General features: G+C 37.9%; 3 protein-coding genes across 3 annotated transcripts; all 3 read left to right on the top strand.

Moving 5' to 3' along the window:
- The first annotated feature begins 1,312 nt into the window (after positions 1–1,312).
- LOC140790446 (large ribosomal subunit protein uL24y-like) lies at positions 1,313–2,033 on the top strand. Its single transcript, XM_073140543.1, has one exon. It carries the CDS (start codon positions 1,450–1,452, stop codon positions 1,903–1,905), a length of 456 nt encoding a protein of 151 aa, XP_072996644.1. The 5' UTR covers positions 1,313–1,449; the 3' UTR covers positions 1,906–2,033.
- An 8,276-nt stretch (positions 2,034–10,309) lies between these two features.
- LOC140780790 (uncharacterized) lies at positions 10,310–15,731 on the top strand. Its single transcript, XM_073126551.1, has 6 exons — positions 10,310–10,688; positions 10,774–10,985; positions 11,681–11,954; positions 12,047–12,132; positions 12,240–12,331; positions 14,983–15,731. Exons 1-6 carry the CDS (start codon positions 10,512–10,514, stop codon positions 15,225–15,227), a joined length of 1,086 nt encoding a protein of 361 aa, XP_072982652.1. The 5' UTR covers positions 10,310–10,511; the 3' UTR covers positions 15,228–15,731.
- A 1,376-nt stretch (positions 15,732–17,107) lies between these two features.
- LOC140781231 (cytochrome P450 89A2-like) lies at positions 17,108–19,079 on the top strand. Its single transcript, XM_073127136.1, has 2 exons — positions 17,108–18,769; positions 18,857–19,079. The coding sequence occupies exon 1, from the start codon at positions 17,178–17,180 to the stop codon at positions 18,714–18,716; it is 1,539 nt and encodes a 512-aa protein (XP_072983237.1). The 5' UTR covers positions 17,108–17,177; the 3' UTR covers positions 18,717–18,769; positions 18,857–19,079.
- The last annotated feature ends 240 nt before the right edge of the window (positions 19,080–19,319 follow it).

Raw genomic sequence — 19,319 nt, 5'->3', positions numbered from 1 at the left:
CTTACATAAGAAATGCTTTGTTTTTTTTTTTGTTTCAGACTTCATGATAAAACCTTCTCTTTTATGTAACTGGTGATGTCTCATGAGTTGGTACTTAGTGAGTTAGCAAATTACAAGTTTATGCATGAGTAGACATCCTAGACCATTTGTTTCATTTGTTTACCATTATCCGTTTCTCCTTTTCAGCTGAGAAAACCTATTTCTTTTTAAGTCTTAACCTCATATACCTTCATCCTTCAACAGTGAGGACTCATTTTGATCCATTGGTTCTGCTTCACTAATATCTTAGAATCTAATTTAAAATTATGGCTTATAAGTTTTTTGACAACAGTATATGTATACAATAGGTTCGAGAATAGATCAACAAAAGAATACAAAATTAAGAGGCTTATATGAACGGAATAATTAATAGTATTGACTTTATTTTTCATAAGAGCAACTCTTCAAATTAGCATCTATCCATCTGCCAATCATACAAGATTACATTAGGTGGATTCACTGTTTTACTTCTATCAAGATATGTTACTCAAGCAGAGAATTTTAATTAAATTGCTCATTACTTAGCTACTTTTGCAATTCAGAAAAAATCTTATAAAGAATGAACTAATCCACCGTTGGATTAATAAAAAAAATTCATCTGGTCACATGCCTACATAGTATGGCAAGAAATGATGTAATGCTTAAACAATTTTGTACTCGTGATAATTCATTCTAATGATAAATTTATGTTATAATCAAAATAAACATTCCTAATTATGTGTATGTGTATAGCAAACTACTGTAAGATCCGGCAAAACTACAGCATATTGACAAAGCACCAAATTATATATATACAAATAAATAAAATATATATGCAACTCAAAGTTTAATGCATAGTAGTACAAAAATAAAAATGTTACCATTACTCTAATTTGTATACACACTATCATCCAATCTACTACGCGGAGCTCTACTAATTTTGATCATCAGGCCTAATAGGCCTTCTCTCATATTAGAAATACCCAACAAAATATTTACCTTCCGACTAGGAATATCATCTATTACAGCCATCAAACTAATTATTGTATTTGTTTGCATAAGTATTAACTATTTTATTTGAATTCAATATGAATATTAATCTCTCCTTGGTGTTTGTTTTATAATTAAGCCCAAAATATGTGACTCAAATGTAAATTTTGAAAAAGATAGATTAATAGAAATACCCAACATAAAGAATTCACTTTTTTTTAAAATAATTTATAACCTCATAAATTACTTAGATTTGTGCATAAATAATGAACACTATGCCCGTCGAGTCACTAAGGGCATTACCGTCAAACTTCTCACCCCAAATCCTCAAAGCCCTAGCCTCCAGCCATCATCTCGCTATATAATCCATCTCCTCCCCTCTCTCCCATTCCGCCGCCTCCTTCTCCCACCAAAACCCCTAACCCTAATCCTAGATCCACCATGAAGTACAACCCACGCGTCTCGAGCTCCCGGCGCAAGTGCCGCAAGGCGCACTTCACCGCTCCGTCGAGCGTGCGCCGCGTGCTAATGAGCGCCCCACTTTCCACCGAGCTCCGCACCAAGTACAATGTCCGATCTGTCCCCGTCCGCAAGGACGACGAGGTCCAGGTGGTGCGCGGGACCTTCAAGGGCCGGGAGGGCAAGGTGGTCCAGGTCTACCGCCGGAAGTGGGTCATCCACATCGAGCGCATCACTCGGGAGAAGGTCAACGGCTCTACCGTCAACGTTGGGATCAACCCCTCCAAGGTAGTCATCACCAAGCTCAAGCTCGACAAGGATCGCAAGGCGCTTCTCGACCGCAAGGCGCGTGGCCGAGCCGCCGACAAGGCCAAGGGGAAGTTTTCCGCCGACGAGGTCGCTGCAGGCGCTGCGCCGTCGCTCCAGGAGATTGATTGATTGGTCTCTATATCCTTGTCTTGGTTTTATCTTGTGTTCTATGTTTTGGATTAGACAATCCCTTTCTATGTGCGGAAAAATTAAAATTTTGGATCAATTTAGTGCTAAGACTACATGTTTTTGTTTTATCGTATAACTGGTTAGATAATTGTTGCATGCGGTGTTTATCATGATCGATTGGTGGTGGTGTTTATTTTCTTTGAAATAGTTTTTTATTAAATTATTGCTGTTTAATGTTTTTTGTATATCTGTTAGATTAGTGTATATTGCTTTCAAGTCTGTAGGAATTGGTCCATGCCTTCTTTTAATTTCTTTCACATTTTATTTGTAGTAGTTTTTCAGTGGCATTTAGGAGACACCAGAAGGTCCATACTACCTACTTAGATGCCATCTAGTTTTCTAATGACTTGTCTTTCACACTTAGAACTTTCTTGGGATGTCATTGAGGAACTTGGATATTAGCTGAAGGAATGAATGCACAAAAATTATGACTCGAGGTGAGAATTGAAAGGTATATATGGAAGGAAATAGGAATCACTAAGTCCTTGTATTACTCATTGACAATCTTTCAATACAAACGGAAACAATGTATGGTTTTGGGTAGCAATGTCACTTTCTTAAGTTATCAAGAAGATTAAAGAGTAATGTTTGAGTCAGAGACTGATGGACAATAGCATTTTAGACTTTCATAGCTTTCAAGAGATTTTAGGAATTAAACCATTATGTGCGAGGATGAACTATATCTGGTAAAATGCGTCCCCAGATCTCCTGGTAAGCGAGGCACGATTACTGAATGTTATAGATAGTGCCATTTTTCCATGATACAAAGCTCTTATGGTATCCAACTTGATCTTGTTAGCCTTCTAAATATTAGCCCTCATTAGTGATAACATTGTTACAAAGAGCTCGTGAGTCTTGTAATCTCTTTCATGTTGTTTGATGATTGAAACCTCTTGAGATCTAAATGTTTTTTTCAGGACGCCTTACTCCGTCACCTAATTATTTTTGTATATTGTGAGGAAAATACCCTGTCTGTAAGGCGCATGAGAAGTCTGCCTAAAATTGATTTGAAAGTAATTCTATTAGCTGAACTGTTGGTAGATTCAATTGTTTGTTGATCCTTCTTTCTGAGTAGCTGGCTGATCTGATTGAATGCTTGTCAATGGAATTAGAAGCCTCAGAGATAATTGTGGTATGGATTAAATTGTTTAGTTTGTCAACCTTTTAAGAATCCATCCTACCCATCGAAAGATTTCTTTACTGGAGCCTATATTTGTTACTTGTTTAAGGATGTTAAATACATTTGCTTATTTAGTGAATTCTTTATGTTGCTAAGATAAATTATACTCTTATCTACATTGGACTTGAATTACCTTATGGTATAAGATTGCGGTGTAACTAGTATCAATCAGATGTATATGGTTGGGTTTTGTGATACTTGAACTCTAATTGTCTTTTAATTGATTGCGCAATCCTTGTGAAATGATGAATCTCTCTTGGCCCTGATTCTGTTGTTGGCTATTTAAATAAGTCGACCAACTTGTTCTAGGGTTTTGGATTTGCAGGATCTCTTTCTCTGTTTCTCCTTAACTCATATCGGGGTTTCAAACTTGTCCTATGTAATTCACAATAGGCCTTTTGTTGGTGACTGTGTTTACTAGATTTTCCTTATGGAAGTGCTTAGAAATGATTTGAAACCTTACAGGAGATGAGAATTGTGCTTCTTTTAGCTCTAATTGCATTCATGTACTCCATGATGAATAATAGCTACTTACAACTCTTACGAAATCGTGAGGTTATAGAAGCAAGTTTGAGGTCATTAACTCTGCCTGTAACAACCTCCCATCTTATAATTGCCATAATTCTTAGCTATTGCTTTCATTTGTTCATTTATTGTTCATATAGGGGATGTTTTCTGTTTCTGGGCTTCTGTATCCGAATTTTAGTTTCATACTTTTCCATAACTTGCCCATCAATATACTTACTAGCCATAAAAATTTTCAACCGCTTTGGTTCATCAGTGGTAGCGTCTCAATCTTATGATGGTTGTATTTTTGTGTTCATGGCATCATCCTCTACTAGTTCTAAGTTGATGAGCAACGTACATATCTTTGTGATTGTTAGTGGTAAGTTTTAATCCATAAAGTCTACTTAAATTGGAAGAGCTATACTTGACATTTGAGGGTTCATAATTTGGCCTCATTGTGTATCAAATATATGGCATGTCTGATGAATCAGTTTCTCTCCAAACTGAGTTGGTTTAACATAGGCGCCACTTGAATCGATCGAGCTAGGTTCAAATCATGCTCAGAATAAGTCAATCCTGCCTGTTCTAACAAGTCCGAATTGAGTTAAATTTCCTCATCTGTTAAGCAATTTTATTGAGTTTCCTATGAAGAAGATCTTCACTAATCTTAAAAACTTCAGCTGGTCTTTGTTTATAATCCCTCATCTGGTGAGCCTAATACAAGCCACTGCTAGTTTAGCCTCCCCTTTGTTTCTAGCTTAAATAACCACACTTAATGCTGGTTGTTGAGATAGGAGGACGTTAATTTTGTCAATTTTAATTACTATTGAGGACCATTTCACTCCACTTGCTCTTGAGATAAGCTATAGGTAGGGGTGGCAATTGGGTCAAGTTAGGATAAGACAAATATAACCCATTTATTAATTAAGTTTGTTTCAAGTTATTGCCTCAAGTTAAAGACTTACCACCCTTAGCTGCTGATATATTTTATAACTCCTGCTTAGATCAATTTAGAATCCCCCCAAAGTTCTAATCTCAAAGATTTCGAATTGAGAACCCGACGAACTACTAACAACATCCAAAGTTCACTGCATTACTTTTCCATCAATATAACCGTTTATCATGGATAAGAGTTCACTGGACGCAAATATCTACTTTAACAGACAAACCGTTTGATTTTATTCAAGAAAGTTCAACACACACATATAAAAGGAGACACAAGTATCACCATGCAACCCTATAGTTGCTTTCTAGTAACTTTATTTCCATATTATGTTTGCCTCATCCTCATCAATCCTGCTTCAGCACCTGGGTGCCTTCACTCCACACTGCTGCACCACCCTCTGGGCGTTAGCACTGGAGATGTAGCCTCCCAAGTTAGGGTCTCTCGCGTACTGGCAGAAGCACGGCTGCTGCGCCTTGAGCTCGGCGCAGCATTCGGCCGTCACCGGAGCCGAGTACAGGATGGCCCCGAAACACGAGGACAGCTCACTGGGATCACACGTCACCGCCTTCGCCGTCGGAGCCAGGATAAGGCCGAGGAGGAAGATGACAGTGGCGACCAAGGAGAGGAATGAGGTCTTCATTATAATTCCTAATGAAGAGGGTGTGAGTGAGGGAGGATTTGGAGTATTGCTTTATTTATAGGGAGACTGGAGATGTAGAGCCATAACTGGGGAGTTGCATCGTTTAATTTCCTTGGATCTAATTTCTAGCTAGACTTGGATGGAGATTCTGACTAGTTTTGGAACTTGGCAAAGAACTTCTCATAGGAGTGGTTTGAAACATTGAATGCGTAATTAATTATCAACTTCAACGATGCGATAACAGTCACGAGCAGTAAGCAGTAGCCATGCCGATGATCAATGCTGTGGGCTCCCATGAAGTTATTATGGATGGTAATTCTCTTGGCAACCAGGCATGATGGCGAGGACATACTATGTCTACATGTACATAATATGTACAATTTTTTTTTTTGCAATTAAAATTGCCAGTAAATTATGTTTTTACAACTATGAAAACGTATCCCAACAGTTTGAGATATTCAAGTTAAACAATTGAGTGCCGTTTAAAATGAATAATGTTATATCTACAAATATTTTATAAATATATTCTATGAATGTATGAGATGATGCCACGTCAAAAATGTCTACAGTGTGTTTCTAGGCATAGCATTTTTAGTTTCGAATATTGATGGCTTGATTTGATTGAGTTAGTTATGTTATGCATGTATGTCTTGGCCTGTAAAACCCTAGTTTGGTGGGTACTTCAATTCTTTTAGGCAAGTATTTAATGGATGGCTATTTGTGCAGAAGATAGATATAGCAGTTGTGTGAAGGTTGGGGTGGTTGTGCTTGTCAAATATAGGCTTAATGGTTTGGGACATGGAGCATGAGATTGAATTACTAATCTCTTGAAAACGTGTGGCAATAAATTCTGAGAGCCTGGGTCAACAAGTAATGAGTTTTCAATTGAAGCAGGTTTTATATAATTTTTTTATGTAATGTATAAAAAGATATTTTCAATGTGTAGAATCTTTTTATAAATATATGCATAAAGCACTAAAATGTGTAGAATCTTTGTATGAGTATATGCACAGACTTTATAAAGATTCATGACTAAGTTTAAGAGTGAGACATATTTTATAGGATGTGGTTCTAACTGGAAAGCTAGAGAGTTTTTTAGTTGCTAGGAGTTCGAAGAATTGTATTAAGTACTCTGAGAACAAAAATCAACGAACGAATAGTATCATGCTTGAATCGTGAAGAGTTATTTTGATTTTCCTGCTGACTTCATGAACAATCTTTGAAGAATTATTTTGATTTTATTTGACAGAGGTATCTCTTCTATCATTATTTGAAAAAAAATGCCCCCATTGTTTAGTTTGAGTTTAAATCCTAAATGTGGCTAGTAGGCTCCCTTTATTAATCATGATTTAGGTACCTTGAATTGGACTAAAAAAAAATGTGGTATTTAATTATGAACTAGAGTAATGTGTAATTATTATTTTTAATATGATGTGAAAAAGTAAAAAATATGTTGATTTTAAAGGGAAATAGGTGATATGAAAAGTTAATTAAACAAAATAACTCTATGACTAAAGGTTTGCATTCAATTTTCAACATAGTTGGTTTGTCTTCCAGAGGGGTGTAGGGTATGTCTGGAGTTTTAGTTTTAGCTTACAAGATATGTGGTGGAGCAGGAGGAGCTATGGTGATGTTTTTGTATAGCCTATTTTTGTGCTACATCACTGGGCTACATGGGGGTAAGATCTTCAGTAGAGATAGATGTTGGAGGTCTTAGGGTTAGCTTGGGTGGATAGGGGGAGCTAGAAAACCCTTAAATTTGATGTGATTGATTTGGTCGATGAGGACTAAGACCAATTTTAGCTCTTCCACATTCGCTCATGATGTTGGCAAGCGCACCTATGCTACATCAGAGCAACACATAGGCTCTAGTTGAAGGTTGAATAGATGTTGCAGTCTTGTTTACAGCAACTAGGATGTGACAAGGCGAGGCGTTGTTAGTCAACTTCTCCATAATGCTCGACAGCTCACCTACAACTAATAAAACTTGCGATGGTCGACTAGGCTCTATACCACATCTTCCTTCTCCAGGGCGGGACATAGTGGCCCAACTTTGAGCTTTGAACTATGCCAGCCTTAGACTTAACCATAACTTCGAGCGAGTAGGAAGGGGCGGCTAGATTGGTAAATATTAGCCTCAACAATGTCATTAGCTTGCTCCTCGTTTGGGTGGGATAATCATTGGTGACCTTAGATTCAAGATCACCTCTTACAAAACATTCGGCCAGTTCATGGTCGATCCTTTCATAGAAATGAGGGAGTCGTTCATAAAGAACCTTCACTTCATAGGGGCTCCCATCCACAAGGGTGATTAAGTGAGAGATTTTGAGTGGAGTAGTGATGTTCACTGAGACTATAGCTCGAATGTATTTGGTCCACTTCGTAGCATCAAGAGAAAGGCTCTATTAGCGAATCTATTGCAGATTCTACAACCATAGCCACTATGATCGAGAGATATTCTATCAAGAACCCATGGAATTGCACCTAGAGTTCGCTATACTTGAAAGTCCATTTCTCGGTTAGGAGATTAGGTTTAAACTCATTTAATACAAACATATTCCTATTGAAGGACCAAGGGGCTCTGTACTATATACTCCATTTGTCAATTAGGAGTTCAAACTTGATGAGGAAACCATTCTTCCCCGCTTCTATAATGGCTATGGATCCTTCAATATTCCATGCTTTTGTTAGCGCATTCTTGAGACCACCAACGTTGAAAGGACGGTTAGAAATCATTTTTCCTATCAGACATAGATTCAGGTTCCTTGTCTTGATTATGTGCTCACTGCTAAGCGAGATGGTGGCATCTATGAAAGAGTATTTTAATAGGGTCGAGAAGCTTCTAAGGAGCTCCTCTTCAGAGGTGTCCATTTGGAAGCTAAGGATAAGGCTGGTGGAGAGGGGAGGTGAACAAGAGACCAAGTTAAGAAAGGAGGCATAGCGGTCCTCGAAGGCGGCAAAGAGAAAGGCCGAGAAGAAGAAGAAGGGCAGCAAGAAGAGGGGAAAACACCTAGGTGGGAAAAATATGAAAAGTTTTCATCTTTCCATTTCCAAAGTCATTCAAATTTTATGTATTGTGTGTTTTTAATTGGACACATGAATGAGCTATATACCAATCGGAGTTCTTATGATAAAGATATAGATAAAAAAAGTAAAATAAAAATTAATTTTATTATTTAAAAAATTGAATTTGAAAATACTTATTAGAGATGAAGTTTTAGAAAATTAAATAAAATTTTCAAGTCGATTGAAGTTTATATGAGAAAGATACGAACGAAATAGATTTATTCACTCTTTTGCTCGTATCTTTTTCATATGAACTCGGATTGATGATATTTTATATGTGTTGGAAATTTTATTAGTCATTAATAACTTTATCTCTAATGAGCATTTTTAAAATTTGATAACTTTAATAATTATAATTTATTTAAATATTATAATTAAAAAAAGAATTAATTTGGTCTACGAGAGACCAATGTAAGCCAACATAACATGTTAGTAGACCAAACGTAATTCTATATTTTTTTAAATTATAATATTTAAATAACTTTTAAGCCCTTGAAATGATCACATTTAGTGATATTTATTAGAGATAGAAATTGTAGAAAATTAAATAAGCTTTTCAATGCATATAAATTTATATTAATTAGAGTTCTTATAACAAAGATATGAATAAAAAATTAAAATATATTTAATTTTATTATTTAAAGAATTGAACTTGAAGATATTCATTAGAGATAAAGCTAAGTTTTTCGATGCATGTAAAATAATATCAATTGGAGTTCATATTAGAAAGATCTTGACGCTATTGTAGTAGGGAGATGAACGAAGACTTCAAAAGTTGCACCGCAAAAAAGTGAGCAGGACGAGAATGATGAGGAAGAGCTAAAAAAAGAGGTCATAACTCTTCTCTCACACTCAATCTCATCTAATAAGAAAGAGTTTCTCTCTAAACTAATTTATATTTTATGTATAAATTTGGAACATGTCATATCATTTCACTGTATCTCATTAAATGAAAAAGCAAAGTTGTTAGAAACTTTTAAAAGATAAAGAGCGAGCAAATCTGTCAAAAAAATAACAAAACATAGATAATTTGCAATAGAAGCATAAAATGGGAAGAAAGTGTAACCTAAAATATATCTCAAGTTTTGTAATGAAAATATAAGGGAGAAAATATAATCTGAAATATATCTCTAGTTTTTAAAGCAAAAGCCTTTGTGAGTAACTATTTCTTTTTTTCTTTTAAATCAGATATAATTTAAAGAGTGTAAGTACAATTTTATCCTTTATTTAATATAAATTGTACTTTTTTCTAGAGAAAGAAATCTGTACCCACTTAAATTAAATAATTTGATTAGCCATAGCCGAAGCCCTCAAAATTGAGGGGATTACATAGGTCAGCGGGGAGCTCTTTAGCTGGCCTGATCGATCGAAATCCTGACGTGAATTTACCTTTGGTTGGCAGCGCAGTCTGCCACCTTATTCCTTTCCCGATATAAATGAGCCACACAAAGCGCTCACAAAGCCTAAAGACACTCAGCAGCAATCAACGACTTGATCCTCCGCTGGCACGTAGTCTTTCTGAACCAAATCTGGACCGAGTAAAAGAGGAGTCCGTCTCTCCACCTCTATTCTACGGTGGCCATGGGAATTGTACTTTTCCAAAGGAAAGAACATTCATTCACTTTTAATTTAATTAGCTCCACAACAACTGAACGTTTACAAATAAAATATTAGCTGGTTCGCAGAGCCATTCACAATCCTTTATAAGTTGTAATTCCTGCAGTCGAGCGTGCAAACAATCTTCCACCTAGCGCGGCGGAAACGAGGCGAAGACGACGCGTCCTGTACGCGGAAATAACGACCTCATCCCTCATCCCTCCTCCCTCCTCCCTCATACCTCTCCTGTCGTCTCCCGAGGCGCCGACTTTGTCCTAAATTTTAGCACGCTAATCTTAGACTCCAGTGTGGCAATCCGAGACACTGGTCTTCAAGTTCTCTCCAGACCATACATGTGTCCTCTCCTAGACCTTCCGATCACAAAAACGAAAAAAAAAAAAGATCCGCTGAACAAGATTAATAATTCTAATCTCATCCTCTTAACTGTTTTCCATCTAATTAATACCCTCTTAAAATTTCCATTCCCTACTCCCTTCTCCCAATTCCCGCTTCCTCTCCCTCTCCCTCTCCCCATCTCGATCGAAATCTCCCAGTCCGAGGCCGTTTCCTCTTTAATTGGAGATTTCTACCATTGGTATTCTTAAGCAACGATGGGGACGAGGCGTTGCTACGGAGAGGATCGATTCTACAGCGCCGGCAAAGCGCGGCGAAGCCACCAAAATCGGGGAGGATGGGAGAAGGAGAAGCGACTGCTTTCTCCATCGTGCAATCTAGATCGGTTCTTGGAATCCACCACGCCGTCGATTCCGGCTCAGTATCTCCCCAAGGTTTGTACAAGATTTTATCGGCGTTTCGATCTTGTTTGGGTTCGAAATCTATGGTTAAAGTTTGGTCGGATTTGGTGATCTGTAGACGAGGATGCGGGGTTGGAGAGCGTGCGATGTGGAATTGATGCCGTACTTTGCGCTCGGAGATCTTTGGGAGTCGTTTAAGGAATGGAGCGCATATGGAGCTGGTTTTCCTTTGCTTCTGAATGGGAATGAAAGCGTTGTGCAGTACTACGTGCCCTACCTGTCAGGAATCCAATTATACGGTGAATTGACTCGACCGTCAGCTAATTCAAGGTATCGAGCATTACGCCATTTAAAATTTTTTTTGCAAGATTTCTATTCTCCAATGTTTGGGTAGTTATATGAATTTTGTACTCTCTAGTTTGGTTATCATTGATTTGGGTCTTAATTATCTGTTTGCTTATTTATGATTCATAAATATTTGTGGGCTGCAAGAAGACTACCATATAAACTTATTTTTCTTAGAGTTGATGTCCATGATCCTTTTGGTTTTTTTATGAATCTTCTGCCTTATTAGTGTTTGAGAAATATTTGTGACGTTGATATCTGTTTATGGAGCTACATTCCTGTTTTCTACCATTGAGATACCAAGATATCCCATTGAGAAACATAGATGCTAGATGAGTTGTCACTAATGAGAAATTGTTGGCCTAGACAAAACTACACTGGCTTTATGGAAGATTGACATATCTGTATGTGTATGTGGTTGGATCAGCAAAATGGTAATATTACGGGCTTACATTTTGCTTGGACAAATGTTGGCAGAACCAAGTGAACAAACATACCAGATGCTACTATAAGCTCACTATTTCTTTTGGAAGTGTTTTTGGTCTTGGTTGCCATTGTGATGTAGTTATTATTCTTCTTATATTTAACTTACTGTGTCTTAGACTATATTGTAGACCATACTTGAATAACTCCTTGATGTTGCTTTTGACATGTTACTAATGATAATTCTATTGCGCTAGGCAAATTGGCGAGGACAGTGATGGTGAAGGTTTTCGGGATTCAAGTAGTGATGGAAGCAGTGATTCTGAGCATGAAAAGGGTCAACGGAATCGAAACCATCTTTCTGGTGCTTCTCGTCTAAGGATGGACAGATTGTCCCTGAAAGAAAAAAGCGTAGCCTGGAAGGAGGCCTTGACAAGCAATGATGGTGATTCTGGAGATTCTCAGGGCCATCTGCTTTTCGAGTTCCTTGAAATGGACCCTCCATACATACGTGAACCATTAGCCGATAAGGCATGATTTTATCTTTGTTAAGCAACCAACCTGATATGGCTTTCTAGGTCATTAAAGTCCTATTTTCTTCTGACATAGCTGACTTGTTTCAGGTTTCAGCCCTTGCACGACGATTTCCCGAATTGAAGACAATCAGAAGTTGTGATTTGTTGCCAGCCAGTTGGATGTCTGTTGCATGGTAAAATTTTAATTTATGTTCTATTTGATCTCGATTTGCAATTCAAGTCATTGTTGATCTCAACTTGGCTGATGGTTGTTTGCTCCATTTTACCATGAATGATGCAGGTATCCTATATACCGGATACCAACCGGACCAACATTACGTGATTTGGATGCTTGCTTTCTCACCTTTCATTCCCTTTCAACTCCAATAAAAGGTGAGTTATTTTCCTACCTCTTTCACATAATTGTGTTTCATGTCTTTAGAATTGTGGGACCTTATGAATTGAATCAGATATTTCTAGTACATGACTGGTACATGACTGTGAGGCAGCTTATTCTTGCAAATTGTATGTCCCAGTGCATTTCAGAGGCATGCAAATTATAAGTTCCACAGGCTCTTCCCATAAAAGCAATTTCTATTGTGCCTTTGAGAGTAAGCTCTGCAGAAGCTTGGCGAGAGAATTGTATATTTTGTTGTCTGATAATTGGTTTAATATCTTCTGCAGAAGAAGCATAGAATTTCTGCTAATGTTGGGTTGCTTTTATATATTTTATTTTGAGATTCCAATCATAAAATTCTATCTAGAATATGAATAATTGGATTTAAAAAAAGATGAATTTCTTTTACAAGTTGGGCTTCCGAACATATGATCCCAGAATAGGAGGTTCACTAATTAATGAGGAAAGGAGGGAAATACATTTTTATTAGTTGAAGACTTCAGCGTTTTATGTTATACTGGATTGGCTACTAAAAGGGAATATTGTCTTTTTATGATCATGCAATATCATGGAGGATATGTTTCAGAAAATAATATCTACTTTCTAAAGTTGCAAACCATATATCTTTTGATGTATTATTTTAAAAAATTTATGGGTCAGCAAATTTCTTAATTTATTTATTCTTGAAAAGTTGAAGCTTGTTTTTCTCTTTTTTAATCAAGAAGCTCAATCTCCCAAACCAAACTTGGGTTCCCATCAAATTGTATCTTAATGAGTCTAATTATAGCTCAATCTCTACTCATAAGTAGGACATAAGAACAGTATTAATTTATATGCCTATTAAGATGAAATAATGTGAATTCATGTGTTCATTCTTCATTGTTATCACTTGAAAACTGTGATTGTGAATTGTTCAAGTATGGCTTATCTTGTTGCAGCCTTATAAATAACCTATCAACAGATTGAGTTCTTCCTTACTATACTAAAGATACTACACTTGAAGAGCTTCTTTATGATGGTTTCTATAGATTTTGTTTGAATCCATCAAAAACCTTTTAACGGGTCATCTAATTTCTGTTCCTTTAAATATGGGTAACTCCGGTTTAAATAGAAAAAAAGTTAATTTCTCAGTTTATTTACCCTAAATATGTAAAATATCTAGCCTTAAATAAGCGAAATTGATTTCGTTTGATGGGTAGATCATGAAAATCTATTGTTTAATAGGCCACCTCATACAAAGGTCTCTAAGATTAGGGTGAAAATTTTGGTCAAATGAATGAAAAACACCTAACCCAAGAAGTTAAGGCAACTGAAGCTGGGATGCTTACTTTTTGCATTGCTCTTGGATGATGGATAAGATTGGAAATTAATGATTTCACCATTTTCTTCAGTGGAACCTAGAGGCGTACGGAACAAAAAGGCACAGATAAGTAGATTTTATTAACATTTTGAATTGGAGGCTAGACCTTGTATATCAAACCTTAATCGTTATGCCACGTAAATTCTATTCATATTGAAAAATATACGTTTTGCCATTTGCAGAACCAACATCATGGCAGGAGTTTCTGAATAAGAAAGAAATGACTTTTGATTAATTGTGCATATCTCTACTAAGATGCATCTAGTGGATTTCTTTCATCACTTCAAACATGAAACAGTAACAGCCCTCCCCACACCCCAAATCCCATATCACTCAGGGTGGTGTTGTGTGTTTGGCATCTTCTTTCCCTGAATATCATGATTCTTATACAGTTATATATTGATACTGTAAAGTATATATGATATATAACATATAAAGTTCTTTTAACTATTACTAGATAACAAGGAGGGTGTATTTGTCATACATGGATGTTTGATATTCTGCATGCCTTACATCTAAGTTTCTTGAGCTTTATTCTCTTATACATCATGGATGTGTTACTCTTTATAATTGTAAAATAACACGTCTAGCAGCTTGTTGATTTATCTGTTTTGTAGCTTATTCTCAGGTATCATATAAATCATCTGAGTTATGTTTTTTATTTCAATTAATATTCTTGTCCGTTGGTAGTCTATTAGGTGTCTTCACGTCAATTTCTCTTCTCTTGCTTTGGATTCATAAGATGACTGTATTATTGAACTAGTATTGCGTATAGCCAAAAAGCAGATCTTGGCCAGTTACTAAGGTTAATAATTGAATTCTTACCTTATCAATTTTGTATGTTACTTTAGAATCTTGTATTTAGAATATTCTTGGATTTTGGTTTTTGTGTTGACTTGGTATCTAGATGTCCATTGGCCACCAATCATTTGCACCTTTTAGCACCTTATCACTTTAGTAGCATTCAAGAATCATGCATCACCATGTGTAAAGTAATATAGAATGGCTGGATAATGATGAACTAGTTTTCTGACTTATCTATACCAACTTTTTACACCTGTCGATATTCATACTTCAACCTAGTGGAAATTGTCTCACACCATTTGGTTTATCTTTTTATCATGAAGTTCCATTTCTTTCTTGGTGGACTTATAAGCTAGCATTGTTGTTTGAATCTTTTGATAGAATATTTTATATGGTTTCACCATTTACGTATTACTTGGCCATTATTAACACTTTTGTTCCAATTAACCTTACAGTATTCTTCTGTTGACTTCTTGGTTGCAGGCATTGGCAGTGCTTCTGGTCCTACAATTACCTTTCCACAGAGGGTTGATGGTGTTCCAATGATTTCTCTTCCAACTTTTGGACTAGCCTCTTACAAGTTTAAAGGTACAATATGGACTCCTAGTGGAGGTGAGAGGCAATTGGCGAGTTCACTGCTGCAAGCTGCTGATAATTGGTTGCGGCTCCTCCATGTTGATCACCCAGATTACCGGTTTTTCACTTCTCACAACGCATCCCGGAGATAAATGCTAGTTACTACTGGCAATGTAGTTTCTCCTTTGCTACATTTCAGTAGGACCAGCTAAGCGTGTATGTTTAGGATAACCATACATGTTACATGCCCTTGGTTGTTTTACGTGTCCTTTGGGTGTATGATATTCCCTGTCACTCAAGGGGGGAAGAAATTGAACAAGGACAGAGTAAAGTATAATTAATACAGGAAATGGGAAACTGGGAAACAGTGTGTTTTGCAATGCCACGAGATGAAGTGAGACAGGAACTCCTGGTATGAAGAAATGGTAGTAGAAGTATGTAAGCGAGGAGTTGCTCTGTAACAGAACCTGGTGGAATCCAGATATCTGAATGGACATGTATTTTTGTAATGTCCTTATCAGTAACTTGTGCATAAATTTTTTAGGGACATCTGACGATGCCCTGGTGATGTTTATCTCAATCTGATCTTCTTTTGAGCGCAACACAACTGTCTAATCATTAGAACCAAATATATTTATGTGCTGCTTTCCTTTTGAGATTGTCTCCAGTTTAGTCTCTGCCGACCTGTGCCTGCTTCCCTAGTCTTCCATTGTGGCACCTGCGACTGCTTCCCTGGTCTTCCATTGTGGCAGGTACGTTCTTTCTTTTCTTTCTTCTTTTTCTTTTTTCTTCATCTATATGGAAGTTTCAGAATATGAGTTTAAACTATTTGAACTTGTTTTACAAGCTATTTTGCCAATATTGTCTGTGAAACTAATGTATAACGGCATCCAGATTTTGGACATTTTTGTAAACCCCTGTCGGTTCTGTGTCCGGAATTGGTGGCATTTATGCACCCGTATCCAATTCGATCCGGATATAGAATCAAGTGGGGTCAGAGTTAATTTGACCTGTTTTCACCCCTAACGACTAACTGTCTGGCTTTGGCTTGCAAACCATGAGACAATACATATTCTGCCAATTAATATAATTAAATAAACAGACATAGTTTGTTAGAGTAGTGGAAGTTATATTTATATTTATATGTGCGTTGGCTTTTTATCAAGATAATGAACTCCTGTTTCTAAGACAATCACTCTGTTCTAAGGTCTAAAATAAGCACAAATCTTAATATTTCAAATTTTACAATGTGATTATGTAATGTAATTTTAAGATGTCAGAAGTAGGCTTGATTTCTACTGTAAAATTCTTAAATGTTCGAATGATTATGTGTGTATGTCCATGATTTACTAAATTTAGGAATTGATATGTTACTGGAATATTGCAAAGAGCCTTATGTTTAAAATTCATGTGAATGATACGGTGGAGTATAATTATTGAGGATATTTCAGTACAGCAAGAGACGAAGCTATTGCTTTCAGCCAGTCCCAGTTAGTGAGGATATTCTTCTTAAGAAGTAGAATTACTAAAAGCGATTCAAGTTGAAATTAATATCGTCTCGGAAAAATAGTTCGAAGGCCAATTATGATCATATTCGACCAAAATGAATATGGTACGATAATTGATTAATAATGGTCAGATGTATTAAGTGGGCTCATATTTTTATTGATAATAGATGCTAATAAGGTTGCAATTGGGTCGGGTGATGATAATAAGTGTTTTGTTTCTTGATTTTCTTTTTCTTTTTTTAAATGTCTTTTGGGTACTTAATACCTACCACAAGTCTTGTACCATATTTTCCAACTCTGTGATGGTAAGGAAGTCCTCAGAATTATCCTCAACTTAATTGCCAATAAACCTTATCCTCTCTTCAAGGCTGGCAAGTGGCACAGCACCATATTCTTCTGTAGGGTAGTTTTGTAAAATTGAGAGTAAACCAAAATGGGGTTAAATGTAATTTTCCCGGAAAAAAATTGTTTCCCACCGCACGGACCTTTTCGAATATCTGCTACCAGATCAAACAAACAACCAGTTTCATACTATAAACTATAGTCTATAAGGACAGATACAATTCCTCTGCCTTCTTACTCCACTCATCCAAAATGGAGATTCTGCTGCTCCTCTTCTTATCCATCTCTGCATTCATAGCTCTCAAACTTATCCTCCCCAAATCCCACAGCAATAAAAAGCTGCCACCGGGTCCCCCTTCCATCCCCTTCCTTCTCAACTTCATATGGCAACGGAAATCAATCTTCGATGTGGAGCCCCTCCTCCGGGAGCTCCACGCGAAGCACGGCTCGATCATCTCCGTCAACATCGGATTCCGCCCGTGCATCTTCATCGCCGACAGCCGCGTGGCCCACCGCGCCCTTATCCAAAATGGCGCTGCCTTCGCCGACCGCCCACCCGCCGTTGACCCGAACATCCTATTCACTTGCAACCAGCACAACATCAGCTCGGCGCCATACGGCAATTTCTGGCGTCTCCTACGCCGCAATCTCAGTTCCGAAATCCTCCACCCTTCTCGCGTGAAGCTCTTCGCGCCGGCTCGCCGTTGGGTACTCGGAATCCTCTTCGAGAAGCTCGAGACCCAGAGGGAGGCCAACGAAGGCATCACGGTGGTCGTGGAGAGCTTCCAGTTCGCTATGTTCTGCTTGCTGGGGCTCATGTGCTTCGGAGAGAAGTTGGAGGAGAAAACCATTATAGACATCCAAGTTCTAGAATCAGAAATGATCCTTTCCTTCACTAAATTCCCCATCTTCGCTTTCTTTCCCAAGATCATGAAGCTTCTATTCCGCAAGCGTTGGATGGAATATGTAGAGATGAGAAGAAAACTGGAGGAGATCTTTATCCCTTTAATTCGAGCACGACGAGACAACGATAAGAAGAAGAGCTTCGACTTCTCCTACGTGGATTCGATTCTCGATTTAGAGATTCAAGAGGAGGAACAAGAACGGAAGCTGACGGAGGACGAGATGGTGAGCATCTGCTCGGAGTTCCTAACCGCCGGCATCGACACGACCACGACGCCGCTGCAGTGGATCATGGCGAACCTGGTAAAGCGCCAGGAGGTGCAGGCCAGGCTATTCCAAGAGATGGCGGCGGTGGTCGGAGACGAACGCGGAGAAATCCAAGAAGAGGACCTGCAGAGGATGCCGTACCTGAAGGCAGTGGTGATGGAAGGCCTGCGGCGGCACCCGCCGGGCCACTTCGTGCTGCCGCACGCCGTGAAAGACGACATAGAATTCGACGGGTATTCGATACCGAAGGGAGCGGAGGTGAACTTCTTGGTGTCGGAGATAGGACGGGACGCGGCGGCGTGGAAGGAGCCGATGGAGTTCAGGCCGGAGAGGTTCTTGGAAGGCGGGGAAGGGGAAGATGTGGATATAACGGGGAGTAGGGAGATGAAGATGATACCGTTCGGGGCCGGGAGAAGGATGTGCCCCGGGTACGGGCTTGCCATGCTGCATCTTGAGTACTTCCTGGCCAATTTGGTGTGGAAGTTCGAATGGAAGGCGGTGGAGGGAGAAGAGGTCGATATGGCGGAGGAGCTGAGCTTTACTGTGGTTATGAAGAATCCTCTCCGGGCTAGAATCTTTCCCAGGAGGAACAAGTCAGCAACTGGTACATTTGTATCTTAAACCCTAAAAGAAAAATAAATAAATCATACCCTTCTAGTCATAACTATACATAGGTGAGTTTTAATTGAAGAGTTTTTCACTTTTACTATCTTTTAAGATGTAACATAAAGTGGTATACTACATCTTTATTCTTTTGTTAGGCAAGAGTTCAGGGTGAGGAGGTACTAAAGAAGACAATGAGGATGACTCAAGTTCTGGACCTCACAAAGATTGAAGATGTTCTAGTTATTATGTGTGTGTTTTGTTTCCCTCTCTCTGTCAGTTGTTTGAGTATTTGGATGGGTCCGTCTGATTGTTTTGAGGGATATGCAGCTTTATGTGGTTTACCCAGGCATTTGAAAAACTTTCTTTGGTGTTGGTTTATTTGTTTTGGTGAAACAGAGCATGAGCCTTTCCTCAAAAAAATTATAAATTAAGTGGTAAGATAAGAGATTCAAATAGTTGGATCAATTGGAAATCATATCCTTTGTAATTTGGGTCTGAATTGGGCTTAGACCCGATCCTCGTCTACTAACATTAAAAATTTGTAGCCCAACAAATAATATCATGTACAAATACAAGAGTATATTAAACTAAAGTGGTTTATATTTAACATAAAAAAGT

The sequence above is a fragment of the Typha latifolia genome, chromosome 1 (genome assembly GCF_019914945.1).
Source record: "Typha latifolia isolate L0001 chromosome 1, TyphaL0001v2, whole genome shotgun sequence".
NCBI classification, from domain to species: Eukaryota; Viridiplantae; Streptophyta; class Magnoliopsida; order Poales; family Typhaceae; genus Typha; species Typha latifolia.
Note: the sequence above shows the minus strand (reverse complement) of the source record. Positions and strands in the feature narration are given on the sequence as shown.

Coding starts and splice junctions, on each gene's coding strand:
- LOC140781231 (XM_073127136.1), top strand. CDS start 17,178: ATGGAGATTCTGCTGCTCCTCTTCTTATCCATCTCTGCATTCATAGCT.
- LOC140780790 (XM_073126551.1), top strand. CDS start 10,512: ATGGGGACGAGGCGTTGCTACGGAGAGGATCGATTCTACAGCGCCGGC. Junction 10,986..11,680: donor CGACCGTCAGCTAATTCAAG/GTATCGAGCATT, acceptor CTATTGCGCTAG/GCAAATTGGCGAGGACAGTG. Junction 12,332..14,982: donor CCTTTCAACTCCAATAAAAG/GTGAGTTATTTT, acceptor TCTTGGTTGCAG/GCATTGGCAGTGCTTCTGGT.
- LOC140790446 (XM_073140543.1), top strand. CDS start 1,450: ATGAAGTACAACCCACGCGTCTCGAGCTCCCGGCGCAAGTGCCGCAAG.